The sequence below is a fragment of the Hemitrygon akajei genome, chromosome 27 (genome assembly GCF_048418815.1).
Source record: "Hemitrygon akajei chromosome 27, sHemAka1.3, whole genome shotgun sequence".
Classification (NCBI taxonomy): domain Eukaryota; kingdom Metazoa; phylum Chordata; class Chondrichthyes; order Myliobatiformes; family Dasyatidae; genus Hemitrygon; species Hemitrygon akajei.
Genome location: NC_133150.1, coordinates 54,003,763 through 54,018,691, shown reverse-complemented (window position 1 = coordinate 54,018,691; position 14,929 = coordinate 54,003,763). Strand labels below are relative to the sequence as shown.

Genomic DNA, 14,929 nt, shown 5'->3' with positions numbered 1-14,929 from the left:
TCACTATAGGACCACAGAACCACTCTTGATCCCCAGGGACTGACAGGCCTGAGATGGGATATTAGCATCTACCAGTGATCGTCAAGCACACATCTAACTGTGTTGTTCCCGTAAGTGAGGACTGCAAATAGGGACACAAGTGGTCAACACTGTATTTTCAACTACAATATTGTCTCCAGCTGAAGTGAGATGTGAAGGTGTTTTTTCAGGTCACTGCAGCCTTCATACTATAGGAAAAGGTGTTGTTTCAGGGCACTGCAACCTTGGGATCGGTAGAGTAAGATGTTGTTTCAGGGCACCAGCCTTTGGGACTCAGTAGGAGGTGTTGTTTCAGGGTACTGTAGCCTTCGTGACTGGTAGGAGAGGGTGTTGTTCCAGAGCACTGAAGCCTTCGTGATCAGTAGGAGAAGATGTTGTTCCAGAGCACTGAAGCCTTCGTGATCAGTAGGAGAAGATGTTGTTCCAGAGCACTGAAGCCTTCGTGATCAGTAGGAGAAGATGTTGTTTCAGGGCACTGCAGCCTTGGGATCAGTAGGAGAAGATGTTGTTTCAGGGCACTGCAGCCTTCATGATCAGTAGGAGAAGATGTTGTTTCAGGGCACTGCAGCCTTGGGATCGGTAGGAGAAGGTGTTGTTTCAGGGCACCAGCCTTTGGGACTTAGTAGGAGAAGGTGTTGTTCCAAGACACTGCAGCCTTGGGATCAGTAGGAGAAGATGTTGTTTCAGGGCACCGTAGCCTTCGGGACTCAGTATCAGAAGGTGTTGTTTCAGGGCACCAGCCTTTGGGACTTAATAGGAGAAGGTGTTGTTCCAGGACACTGCAACCTTGGGATCAGTAGGTTTAGTTCTAGGGCACTTCAGTTTTCAGGACTCGGTAGGAACACACACAAAATGCTCTTGGAATTCAGTAGGACCAGCAGCATCGATAAAAAAGAGTAAACAGTCGATGTTTCAAGCCGAGACCCTTCACCAGGAGTCCTGATGAAGGTTTTTGGGCTGAAATGTCGACTGGTCTGCTGAGTTCTTGCAGCATTTGTGTGTGTTGCTTAGATCTCCATCATCTGCAGATTTTCTCTTGTTTGTAATGGGACTCAGCAGGAACCTGTACTGCACTTGTGCTGTTGTCAGGCCCTCCAGTGGACAAGTGCAGAAATGAAAATGGCTCCACGTGAATTCAAACTGCTGGTTCAGCTCTTTTAAAGCATTCAAAGAATTGGAATGAAAGAGAGAGGGAATGCTAGTGGGAGAGGGAGAGACAGTCTGACTGAGGGAGGGACTGCGGAAGAGATAGAGGAGGGGAGAGACACACATAGAAAGACAGACAGTCTGAACGGGGAGACAGAGAGAGGCAGAGTGGTGAGTGAAGGAGATGGGGATGAGTACAAGAGACAGACATGACAATCAGAGAGAAAAGCAGAGATGAGAGGCAAGCATGAGAGGGGGACAGAGGCAGCCATGATCACTCACCGCATTCGCTCCACACTTCCAGTGAAGCCCCGTATCCCAGACACTGACATAATGCTGGGAGCTTTGCGGGATTTCCGATTGATCTCCATGTGGAGCCAGTCCATGAGGAAGCGAAGGAACTCTTGAGCATCCTGCTGGCTGTGAGAGAGGGTGGGGCAGAATGGAGTGGAGGAAGGGAGGGGCATAGAGAAAGTTGAGTAGAGTGGAGGGTGGGGGAGACAGAGAGAATGAGAAAGGGCAGGAGGGGTAAAGAGAAGCAGATTGGGGAAAGATAGGGTCAGGGAGTCAGTTAGCTTTTCAAGGGAACAAGACTATTCACTTCCTCTTGAAACTGTTACACACGAAGCAGTCAAGGTTGCTCTGGCCCTCCAGATCTGACATGCTGTCATGATGATGGGTGCTGGGATCGTGCTGTACCCATACTTTCTACCTCATTCGCTATCTTACCACACTAGCTACACTGCAGGGAGTGTTCATTGTTCATGTCAAACCCTGAGATGTTGAAGTCCCCAAGAACAAATATGATGGAAAGTAATGGCATTCAGCCCCTTTGAGGCTAAAGTCCCATTCAATCAGCTCGTGGACAATCCTGTGCCTCAAGTTCACCCTTCTGCCTGACCCCTCAGATCACCCCTCCCTCCCCAACCACCAAACTGACTAAAGGACTGGACATCTTCAGGGGGAGCAGAATTCTGCAGAATCCCTTTCCACCTCTTTCCCAAAGCTCCCATTCCAGGACTGTGCCCCTAACTGTAGATAATATGGAGTTGGCAAAGGTCTGGCAATTGACAAAGAGGGACAAATGCAAGTTCAGAAGTGTGTGGTGATGGGAAGTGAAACAGCATCAGCAATGCACAATAACTTGGGGTGTGGAGTCTCTGTCCAGGGATCCCGAAAGGAATAAGGCAGCTCAATACAGGGTTGAAAGGCCAAAGTTCGGGGTATATGATCAAGAGAGGAGATGCTCAAACTGTGTCCTGCAACAGTTAAGACAACGGGAACAATTGTGTTCACCATTTTGCAGACACCAGGATCCCACTGGAGAGGGTAAGTGGAGAGGAGTGGAAAATGATAGATAATAACTTGAGAGGCTAAGGTTAGAGATGGGGAGAAGTTGAGGATCAAAGGATCATTTTCAGGCGGGAGGGCTCTAACTAGCAATGTGCCAGGTATTAGTGCTCGCAACTGCACTACTTACAATGAATCTCCTTGATGATGGGACCAACAACATCTTCTCCAGTTCTAAGATTGGAATGAGTTAGGAGGAGGGTGGGCTGTCAGTGAAAGGGCAGAGTGAGTACCACATGGCAAAGGTGGTCTTCACTCATTCCTGATTCAAGATCAGATCAGCACCAGGAAAGAGAAGGTTCAGACTCCAGAAGGGCCATTGCTGATGCCCATTCCATAATCTCTTGGAACTCAGTTGTTTCAGAGGGTTGACCACATTGGGGCTCTGGAGGCACATTGGCAGCAGAACAGATAAGCAAGGCAGATGTTTTTCTTTATGGAAAATCAGAAGGAGATTTTGTGTTCAATGTTACAGTCACAGTTTGCACAGACTAAAACACACATATTCTTACATAAACCTACCCTAACTCTCTCAGTCTCCTTACATTATCACTATCGAGCGGGGTTTTGTTGATCAAGATTGACTTTTTAACTGAATTTGAATTCACAGCCAGTTTACAATCAATCCCTAATTAGATCTGAACTGGGACATTGGATTGTTAATTTAGCTTCTGTCACTAGTCCAGTAATTGAACTGCTATGTTCAAACAATACTCTTTAGTCTTGAAAAGCAGAACACTGTGGACAGAGGCTGGTTGTGGAGGAAAGTGGTGTCCCCGTATACTGAACACAAGAGGTCAGTGGAAACAGCAAATTATTCCCACATCTCATTGTTGGTTGGTGTTTACTATGGAAGAGAGAGTGTAACAGTGGGAGAGGGTCAGTAGCAACGGAAAGAGTGTTGGTGGGACCTCATCTGGAGCACAGACATAGTGTTGCTCCTCTGTCTAAGGAGGTCCACATGCACTAGGGGGTGACTGGATCCATCCAGGCCAGTAAGGAAAGGTTGAGTGAGTTCCTTCATCATCACTGTCTAATTACTGGAACTCCCTACATAACAGAGGACTGCAATGGTATAAGACAACATGGTATAAGCTTATCATGGGCAGCCAAGGATGAACAATAATTTTTGCTACATCAATGTCCCAGGAGATGGGGGAGGTGCCCAAAAAGAGACAGGTTCAGCAGGAAGATGGAGTAACCAGTGATTGACAGGGTTGGAAGCCTCCACAGCTCACCTGTATCCAATGAAGTGTGGAACGAATCTCTGGAATGTCTGGAGGAAGCGCAATGGACTGACAGAACCTGAGCTTATGGGGTCCCAAAGAGCAGCAATTAGATCAGCAAAGGCTATAAGCAGCAAGAGAAGAGGTAATGGAGGGAGGGGAGGAGCAGAAGACAAGCGAAACAGGGAGGGAGAGAGATACAGGGAGATTCAAACAGGGAGAAAAAGGAAACAAAGCGGAGGGAAAGGGAAGGAGAGGTAGTGGAGGAAGAGGGAGAGTGAGGGACAGTGGGGGAGAGAGAAAGAGAGGGAAACAAAATATAAAGAGAAGACAAAATGGAAAAACAAGACAATTTCACATGAGCAAAGTAGAAAAAATAACATTAGCCTAAGTAAGAAATATACAAACAACAATGTACACAGGAAATATTTTTCTCCAAAATAAAGAACTACTACTGTTCCCTGCAATACATACAGAGACCAATGCTCCCTATATTGAATTGGGGGGGCTCATATATCCTGTAATATACACGGGGACCTATGCTCCCCATAAAATCCACAAGGACAGATGCTCCCTATATTGTACGAGGTCTGAAATAGCCTGTAATATACACATAGATTAATGTTCCCTGCAATATACACAGTGTCTGTATCTCCCTATATACATAGCCTCTATATCCCTGTGTATATAAACCATGTCTGTATCCCCTATATATACAGTATGTCTGTATCCCCTGTATATACACCATGTCTGTATCCCATATATACAGTATGTCTGTATCCCCTGTATATACACCATGTCTATATCCCGTATATACAGTATGTCTGTATCCTCTGTATATACACCGTGTCTGTATCCCCTGTATATACACCATGTCTATATCCCGTATATACAGTATGTCTGTATCCTCTGTATATACACCATGTCTATATCCCGTATATACAGTATGTCTGTATCCTCTGTATATACACCATGTCTGTATCCCCTGTATATACACCATGTCTGTATCCCCTGTATATACACCATGTCTATATCCCCTATATACAGTATGTATCCCCTGTATACACAGTCTGTATTTCCCTGTGTATATACACCATGTCTGTATCTTCATGTATATACATGTCTGTATCCCTGTATATATATTTTGTCTGATATCCCTGTACAGTACATCATCCCATTCTCATTATTCTTACCGTCCATCAGTTCACAATGTTTCTTTCCCAATCCATTTACATCCAGCCGATATTCCTTCTGGATGCAGTACTCCCGCAGTTCCCTGGTGTTGCTCAGACACTGGAGAATAGCATTCATGAAACACTGTGGAACCAAAATCTCTTTGTCAGTTCAGTAAGCTGAATGGACTCATTGTTTCTACAGCATGATAACGGCCCTTCAGCCCAACTCTCTGCATACCAATCAAGTTCCCTATCACAGCTCGTTCTTTTTGCTTGCATCTGCCCTTTATACCTTTCCTATTCATATACCTGTTCAATTATCTTTTGAACATTGTAATTTTAATCCACCTTTGAAGTTGCATCTTTTGTCAGCTAATTCCATAGACCCTCTTAAAGGTTGTCCCAAGTCCATTTTCAGTCTTTACCCTTTACCTGAAACCTTTACCATTTAGATTTAGACTGCTATACCCTAGGAAAGAGACTATTACCATTCCATATAACCATATAACAATGACAGCATGGAAACAGGCACCTCAGCCCTTCTAGTCCATGCCGAACGCTTACTCTCACCTAGTCCCACCGACCTGCACTCAGCCCATAACCCTCCATTCCTTTCCTGTCCATATACCTATCCAATTTTACTTTAAATGACAATATCAAACCTGCCTCTACCACTTCTACTGGAAGCTCGTCCCACACAGCTACCACTCTCTGAGTAAAGAAATTCCCCCTCATGGTACCCCTAAACTTTTGCCCCCTAACTCTCAACTCATGTCCTCTTGCTTGAATCTCCCCTACTCTCAATGGAAAAAGCCTATCCACACCAACTCTATCCATCTCCTCTCATAACTTTAAATATCTCTATCAAGTTCCCCCTCAACCTTCTATGCTCCAAAGAATAAAGACCTAACTTGTTCAATCTTTCTCTGTAACTTAGGTGCTGAAACCCAGGTAACATTCTAGTAAATCTTCTCTGTACTCTCTCTATTTTGTTGACCTCTTTCCTATTAATTCGGTGACCAGAACCGTACACAATAAATAATATCATAATTTATAATATCTATACTCATTATTTTATACCCCTTAAGGTCACTCCTCAGCCTCCTACACTCCAGAGAAAAAAGAAATGCCAGTCTATCCAGTCTCTCCATGTACTGTAACCAGACTCTCCAGTCCTGGTAACATCTTCGCGACAACAACCCAGTTATTTTTGCACCTCTCCAAAATGTCCTCCCCCATCTGTTCTTCCGTGTCTCTCTGCTGCTATTGGGGTGGTGGGGTGAGGGGACCTATAGAATACACCCAATAGAGTGAATATTTCCTTCTTATTTCTCTGACTTCCATGCACACTGACTGAGTAGACAGTCTCTCCACAATGTCCTTCCTTTCTACAGCTGTGATACTATCCATTAGCAATGCCATTCCTCCACCTCATTTAAATCCCTCCCTGCCTCTTAAAATATCTAAACACCAATACATCCAGCAGCCATTCCTGCCCTTGTGACAGCCAAGTCTATGTCACGACCACAACGTCATAGTACCCTGTACTGACCTGTGCTTTAAATTGTTCTCACAGTAGACACGTTTTAACCTTTCCAACTGACTGCATTCCTGCTCTATCCAAAGCCTATCTATCCTCACAGTCTGTTTACAGATTTCATCTACCTTTACATCAACTGCTCCAACCTCTGATCTATCACTGGCTCCCATCCCCTTGCCAAACTAGGTTAAACTCTTCCCATCAGCCCTAGCAAACCTGCCCGTAAGGTAGGTAACCTGTCCTCGTTGTACAGGTCATACTTTCCTCAGAAGAGATCCCAACGATCCACAAACCTAAATCTTGTCCCCTGCGCTTATTCCGCAGACACACATTCATTTGCCATATTCCTTTGTAATTTTAAGAAAATCTTCTTCACTGTCTACTATATCAACAATTTTGGTGTCATTCACAAATTTATTAACATTGCTAAGCACATTAACTTATAATTTATTAATAAAGAGAAAACAACAGTGGAGGATAACCTTCACACACTCATCTATCATTGACGAGGCTGCCAATGTTGCCCACTTCCCCAGCTGCCTGCCAGGAGCATGCCATAGTGTCTCAGCCTGAGCACACACTCCTCAGCATCAGCGGCTCAACACTGGAGAGAGTGGAAAACATCAAGTTCCTTGGGGTGCAGATCTTGGACAATCTCACCTGGTCCAGGAACACCACTGGGATTGTGAAATGGGCCCAGCAGAGATTGCACTTTCTGAGGAAACTTAAACAAGCATCACTCCCCACTAACATCTTAACTACATTCTACAGACGTGTGGTTGAGAGTGTGCTGACCTTTTGCATCACAACCTGGTACTCCAGCTGCAGTGCTGCCGGCAAAAAAGCCTTGCAGAGGGTGGTAAGGGGAGCAGAGAAGGTTATTGGCGTCTCCTTACCTTCTGTCCAAGACCTCTTTCAGAGTCGATGCCTCCAGAAGGCACGGTACATCATTAAAGACCCCTCACACCCTCTCCATGAACTGTTTGTTCTTCTGCCATCAGGCAAACGTTACAGGATCATCAAAACAAAAACCACAAGGCTACTGAACAGCTTCCTCCCACAGGCAGTCAGACTGCTAAATAGCTGCTCTACCTGACTCTGCTTTGGACACTTTTAACTTGCACTGGACACGTATAACTTGATTTTAACCGACATGTGGCTGTTGTGTTTTACTTTTTATTGTCGTGTTTACTATTTATTGTTGCGTTTGTTATGTTATGATTGCACTTGCCCCTGGGAAACGCTGTCTCATTCTGCCCTGCAGAGCTGATGTTTGGTTGGAATGACAACAAAGTTTTTGAATCTTGAAATAGTCCCTTTGATCCAACTTGTACATGCCAACCACACATCCTCCCTGCTCATCTCAGTTGCTTGTGTTCATCCCATAATCCTACAAGCCCCTCTCCTTTGAGGCATTTCATCAAATGTATCTGCCTTGGCCACTTCCTCTGTCAGGGTGTGTGCTACCTTTTGAATCACTGCAGTATGTGAGGTGTCAGTGCTCCCAACTCTTCCTCAACTGACTCAAACTCCCTTTCAATGTAGTTATCCCTCTTCTTTCTACATAGGCGCTGATTGGTCTCCAGCATGCCCTGAATTTACTAATGCTCCACTCCATTGCCTGCTCTAACCTGCTGACTTTCCTGCAGCATTCCAGTGAGATTCACCATGAGCTTGAGGAAGATCACCTCATCTTCTAACTAGACACACATTGACTTCAACTATTTCAGATAACCAGGCATTCCAGTTTGTCTCAGAATTGGCCAGACCTGATCCACCTGCAATGTAATTCAGTTCTTCTCTCTCTGTAGACGCTGCTGATGTGGCAAGTATTTCTAAGTCTCTACAACTTCACATTTCTGGTGAGTACCATGCTCTGCAACTCATAGTTCACATAATCTTTCCTTCCCCTCTCCCATCTCCTCATTCACTCCCCTCTATTTACCCCTTATCACACGTACCAGCTGAGATTAGCCAGCCTTCTCCATTTCCTCCCAGCCAGGACCACCAGCCTTGATACCCTCTAGATCCCTGGTTCTGTCTCTTCCCACTCCTGCACATCTCTGTATCTTCAGATGGCTTTGATATTGTGACCTGGAACATTAGCTCTCTCCACAGATTCGACTCATCCCTAGCATTCTGTAAAGGCCCAATCAACAAAAACACTGTAAAGGGAGTAAGGCCATTCAGCATCTCTAGCTGCTCCAATCTTGGACAATGTCACCTGTCATACTTCACCACCACCAATTACCATCTCTGTCTTGAGTACATTCAGTGACTCCACTTCCACAGGTTGGAGAGTTCCAGAGCTGCCATCCTCTCAAAGAAATTTCTCTTCACTTCCTCCTGAAGTGGATGGTCCCTTACCTCAACATATGCCCTAGATTCCCCTGAACACCCTCTCAGCAGCCACCCCATCAATTTCGCTGGAAGCTTATCTGCTTCATAAGTTCACCCCTCATTTCGATGTGTCCATTTTCTTTAGCTCTTGTTCACACATCACCCCACCCACCCTAGGAAACCTTCTCTGCACAGCTCCAACACAAGTCCACTGCTCCTTCAGGAACAGACCAAAGCTGTCTGCTGTGAAATTGCATCAGGACTCCCGTTTTTATATTCCATACCCTTTGCAAATTTGCCTTCGCCTTCTTGATCACTTGCTGAACATCTAGGCCAACTCTATGTGCTTCATGCACTAGACTCCCCAATCCCTCTGCAGTGCAGTCTCTATTTTCACCCCATTCTGATTGTTCTTCTGTCCTCATATTCCAGTGGATAACCTCACATAACACTGCATCTGCCAACTTTTACACACCTGTTTAACCTTATTCCTCTGCAGACTCTCTGTGCCCCTAGTACTGGAGAACACACTGATCCTTGTCTCACCAGCAGGTCTGGCTCAGTTGCACTCAGCTGCTGCCTCCTAGAGCTCAAATAGTTGAGGCCCATGCACTGACCCCCTGTGGCCCCATTGGTTATTGACCCTCCTGCAAGCCAAAACTGACCTGAGTAACCTGACTCTAGTGAGGTGGACCACTGATTATGCCCAGTGCCTTGCACTCTTGTGCAGTCATAGATTCTCTTATTTCCTCTCCCTTTATTGTCCTCTCATTTACATGCTCCCCCTGATATCCCAATTATATGCTTCCCTCGATGTCTTCCATTTTACATTCTCTCGTCATCTTCTCATTTACATGCTCCCTCTTATTCCCCTGGTTACGTGTCGTCCCGGTTACACAATGTCCCTCCTACTCCCTTCAGTCTCACCGTATTTCCAAGGTTCCTAAGTCCAATTTGACCATTGCCGATGGAGATGATCATATCCCTCTGGAAAATAAAAGGGAACAAAAGGACAAATTGACGGATGTGCTGCGTATTAAAATACCAGTACATCCAAAGTTAACAAATGACGATTGTTTTATCTTGAAACTGAGGTAGAGATGACCAGCATTTATTATCATCCCTTGTTACCCTGGAGACAGCTGGGTGTGAGCTACTTTTTTGACCTGCTGACATCTTCTGCTGAAGAGGGCTGTTGGGGGTAGGGGGGAATTTCCAGGATTTAGACCCAGTGACAGGAAAGGACCATTGATATATTCCCCCGTATAGAAAGTAAAGGGCTTGGAGGGGAGCCCACATGTGGTGTTGAAGGGTGTGTTTGGAGGGAGAGAGGTCAAAGGGGTTGTTTATGGAGGCTAAGGGAAGGAGTGTTTAAGGAGGTGGAAGGAATGTTTAGGGAGCCAATTGAGCATTTACTTTGTCCTGGAATGTATTAACCTTCTTTAGAGATATTGGAGCTGCCCTTACCCAGGCAAGAGGACAGTGTTCCATCACACTCCCGACTCGTAGACATGGGAAAGGCATTGGGGTGTGAGGAGGTGAGTCACTCCCCACAGGATACCCAGTCTCTGAGATGCTCCTGTAGACATGGTGCTGATGTGACTGGTCCAGTTGAGTTTCTGGTCAGAGGTGACCCCAGGGTGTTAATGGTGGGGACTTGACGGTGGGAATATCAGACACTCACTTGTTGGAGATGGTCACTGCCTGGTACTTGTATGCATGACTGCTACCTGTCACTTCTCAGCCAGTGTCTGAATGTTGCCTGGGTCTTGTTGCAAGCATGGGCTGCTTCACCTGCTGAGGTGGGAATGGAACTGAACATTGTGCAATGCACTGTAACCAACAGGAGTCAGGGAGAGCTCTGGTCACAGTAAGTTTCGCTTGTTGAGGAACTATGAATCAGGTGGAGTGGGAGCAGATTGGAGAAGGATGCCTTTGAAGGGGCAAAAACCTGTGGAGAGAAGAGATCTGATAGGTCAGAGGAGGAAACCAGTGTCAGCAGACCTGCTGTGACACCCACCCATCTACCCAGTGTCAGGAAGAGGCAAGAGAAAGCAGGAAAGGTCTGGCAGGGCCCCCGACAGTCCAGCTCCTTGGATCAGTGGTGTGACTCAAGTGATATTGCTTTATTGCTGTTTACAGATGATATGAACATTGGTGGAGGGGCAGGTAGTGTTGAGGAAACAGGGAGGTTGCAGAAAGACTTCGAAGGATAAGGAGAATGGGCAAGAAAGTGGCAAATGAAATACAATGTTGAGCTTGGAAGCCCTTGTGCAAAATACTGCAAAGGTTAACTTGCAGACTGAATCAGTGGTGAGGAAGTCAAATACAATGTTAATATTCCTTTCAAGAGCTCTAGAATACAAGAGCAGGGATGTGATGCTGAAGCTTTCTGGTGGGGCCTCACCTTGAGTATTGTGAACAGTTTTGGGCTCCTTATCTAAGAAAAGATGTGCTGACATTGGAGAGGGTTCAGAGGAGGTTTACAAAGATGATTCCAGGAATGAAAGTATTATCACATAAGAAACGTTTGATGGCTTTGGGCCTGTACTCTTTGGAATTTAGAAAGATGATGGGCGATCTCATTGAAACCTTTCAAATGTTGAAAAGCCTAGACAGACTAGACATCGAAAGGATAGTTCCCCTGGAGGGGAGTCCAGGACAAGAGGGCACAGTCTCAGGATAGAGGGGCGTCCATTTAAAACAGAGATGCGGAGAAATTTATTTAGCCAGAGGGTGGCAGCTGTGGAGGCCAGGTTGTTGGGTGTACTTAAAGCAGAAATTGATCGTTCTCGATGGGCCACTGCCGGGGAGTGGGGCTGAGGATCAGCCATGATTTAATGGCAGAACAGACGAGGTGGGCCAATGGCTTAATCCTGCTCCTACATCTTATGGTCTTACGGATATTAGCACTGCCATTTTTCCAGGGTGATAATGGCCAATACCAGAGGACATCCATTTAAGATGACTGCAGGAAAATTTATGAGATGTCAAAGGTAGGTTTCTTACACAGAGTGCTGGGTACCTGGGAAGTACTGCTGAGGGTGGTAGTTGAGACTGATACAATACAGACATTTACGAGGCTCTTAGATTGGCACATAGATGAAAGAAAAATAAGGGTATGGGCTCCATAGGAGGGAGGGGTTAGATTGATCATGGAGTAGGTTTATATACATCGTCACAGCATAGTGGGCCGAAGGATCTGTAATGTTCTGTGTTCTATGTAACAAAACATGGTGAGTGCTCCAAATCATAGAGCTGGGGAGACAGAGAAGCCCAAGGGGCACCGTGGTCCATCAGAGATTGGAAACCAGTTGGGGGAGGTAGAGGTGAGGGGAACAGCATGGGGATGAGTGGCCAGAGCTGTGGACCAAGAGAGGGTGGTTAGAGTGAGCTTGGCAGCTGATGAAGGGCGAAGGGAGGCTCACCTGGCTCCTGTGCTGTTGCTCCTGGCTGGGGTGGTTCTGTCGGCCAAGAGAGGGCGCCGCTGAGCTGTTGGAAGTCCGGGAGGTGCCAGGGAGGGGATCCATTAGCCCAGGCTGAATTGATCCCCCTCCTCCTCCCCCTCCCATCACCCCAGCTGGCCTCGCCTCAAGATCTCCACGCAGCCCCCGCAGAGAGGAACTGCGCCTCAGGACAGGCACCCGTTCCTGGGTTTCCAGCCGCCCGAGGGAGGGCGAGCGGCGGAGCTCAGGACTGGACACCCGCTCTGAAATCTCCAACCGCCCCAGGGAGGGTGAGCGGCGGAGTTCAGGGCTAGGCAGGCTGCGCAGGCACTCCCGCACACCCCAGTGGTCCCGGGAACAGCCGGGCAAGGGCTGGGCAGGGGGCGAGGCAGAGGGAGAGGAGGAGGGGGAGGAAGAAGGGGAGGAGGAAGAGGTGGAGGAAGATGGGTTGGGTAGCAGGGCAATTTTCATCCCCAGCGAGTGATCAGCCCGGATGGGGGCACGCTTTGTGGAGGAGCTGGAGAGGATGGGCTGCACTTGAGCCCGAGGCCCCCGACTCTTTGTCTCCAGTCTCCTCCCCCTCTGATCCAGTGGTCCAGGCCCTGGGGGCAGAGGGCGAGGCTTAGCTGGAGGCTGGCGGCTGGCAGGAGGCAGCTCGCTGGTCCTCACCCCACGGGGGGCCATCCTCTCCTGACTGGGGTCCCTCGGTACAGGGCGGGCTGAAACAGGCAGGGGACGGCGGGTAGGTCTTGGGGTCAGGGGAGTAGGGAGGAGGTGGCTGTGATGAGGGGGGCGGAGTGAAGAGGGCTGAGGCATCTCTCATCACGGTGAGGCTGGAGGAATGACGGCCCTGTGGAGGGAAGCAGAGCAAATACAGTCAGTGAGGCAGGGCAATGAGGGAGAGGGATAACTGACAGATGATGTGAGGGAGCTGGATTAACATCAGTGCGGACATAGTCAGTACACAAGTCAATGGGGAAAGAAGGGTTACTGAGGGACAGAGACACAGGATGCTGGGGTGAGGGTCTACTTATGGACAGTGACACAGGGTGTTGGGGGTGGGTCTACCTAGGGACATACAGTCACACAGGGTGTTGGGGTGAGGGTCATCTAGGGACAGACAGTGACACAGGGTGCGAGGGTGGGTCTACCTATGGATAGTCAGTCACACAAGGCAATGAGGGAATTGAATTAATATCAATGCAGATACAGTTAGTAAGACAGGTTGCAGGGGGCAGTGGGTTTACTTGAGTCCCAGGGTCAGGGGCTCGATAAAGGGGTCAGTAGGTATACAGTGACACAGGGCACAGGGAGAGGGGTTACTGAGGAAACTGGATTAACATCAGTTGGGATACAGTCAGCGACACAGGGCTCTTGGGGAGAGGGGTTTATGAAGCAGTTGGATTGTCGGTGGGGATAGTCAGTGATGTTGGGGCAGAGGGGATTTACTGATGTAAAGTGTGAAGGAACTGCATTCATATCTATGAAGACACCATAGGTGTCACAGGTTTGTGAGGGAAGTGGCAATAGGGATGCTAGGTGTGTGAGGCTGCTGAGAGTATGAGATCTGGAATATACTGTACCCTTTACACGCATGACTGTGCTGCCACACACAGCTCTCATCTGCTGATGACATGACATTGATTGGCCTCATTTCTAGCAGTGATGAGACAGCCTACAGAGGAGTGGTTAATACCCTGACACAACCTCAATGTCCAAAAAACAAAAGAGCTGATCATGGATTACAGGAGGAACAGAGGCTCAGCCCGATCAACATCAATGGGCCTGCAGTTGAGAGGGTGAGTAGTTTCAAGTTCCTCAGTATACATGTCACCGAAGATCTCACCTGGACTGTACACACCGGCTGTGTGGCAAAAAAAGAACAACAGCGTCTCTTCCACCTCAGGTGACTGAAGAAGTTCGCCATGGGCCCCCAAATACTCAAGACCTTCTACAGGGCACCATTGGGAGTATCCTGACTGGCTGTATCACTGCCTGGTATGGGAACCGCAACAACCTTGATGGCTAGGCACTGCAGAGTGGTACAGACAGCACAGTGCATCTGTGGATGTAAACTTCCCTCCTTTGAGGACATTTACAGCAGCAGGTGCAGAAAGAAGGCCTGAAATATCATCGGGGACACCAGTCACCCCAACCATAAACTGTTTCAGCTGCTTCCATCTGGCAAATGGTACCACAGCATTAAAGCCAGGATCAACAGGCTACGGGACAGCTTCTTTCTACAAGCCATTAGACCTATAAATTCATGTCTGTACATTGCAACAGAGTCAGAACACAAAGATTTTTACTCCCTCACACTGTGAGATGGATGTAAGATTTAAATAAATTCAATTCAAAAATTCAATACAGTCAGGGAGCAAGTGTACTGCAATCATAGAAATTACAGTATCAATAACTGCTTATGGGGGACAAGTGAAATTTATTTCTTTCCCATCAAAATTCTTATCAACAGCAGAAAAAAGGAAGTGTTAAAGATATGAACCAGCTGCATCTTAGTTGCAAGGAAGGGTGAAGCAGCTATCTGTGATGGAGTGGCAGAATGTTCTGTAAATGGAGAAGGGTCAGGACTCTGGGTTTGGAAGGATCTAGTATCCCTGTAGCAGAACACTGGAGGTCAGAATGACAGGACGGTAAGTCATTCCTGGG

General features: G+C 47.2%; 1 protein-coding gene across 4 annotated transcripts in view; it reads right to left on the bottom strand.

Annotated features, from left to right (window-relative positions):
- LOC140717422 (ubiquitin carboxyl-terminal hydrolase 2-like) overlaps positions 1-14,929 on the bottom strand; it is a 46,084-nt gene that overhangs the window by 28,076 nt on the left and 3,079 nt on the right. For 3 of the 4 annotated variants that reach the window (XM_073030989.1, XM_073030990.1, XM_073030992.1), the window contains exons 2-6: positions 12,245-13,112; positions 9,744-9,803; positions 4,955-5,078; positions 3,774-3,885; positions 1,468-1,605 (exon numbers count right to left, since the gene is read on the bottom strand). In XM_073030989.1, coding sequence (XP_072887090.1) covers positions 1,468-1,605; positions 3,774-3,885; positions 4,955-5,078; positions 9,744-9,803; positions 12,245-13,078 — 1,268 coding nt within the window. In that variant the 5' untranslated portion in view covers positions 13,079-13,112. The remainder of the gene's footprint in view (positions 1-1,467; positions 1,606-3,773; positions 3,886-4,954; positions 5,079-9,743; positions 9,804-12,244; positions 13,113-14,929) is intronic. The other variant, XM_073030991.1, reaches the window with a different exon arrangement.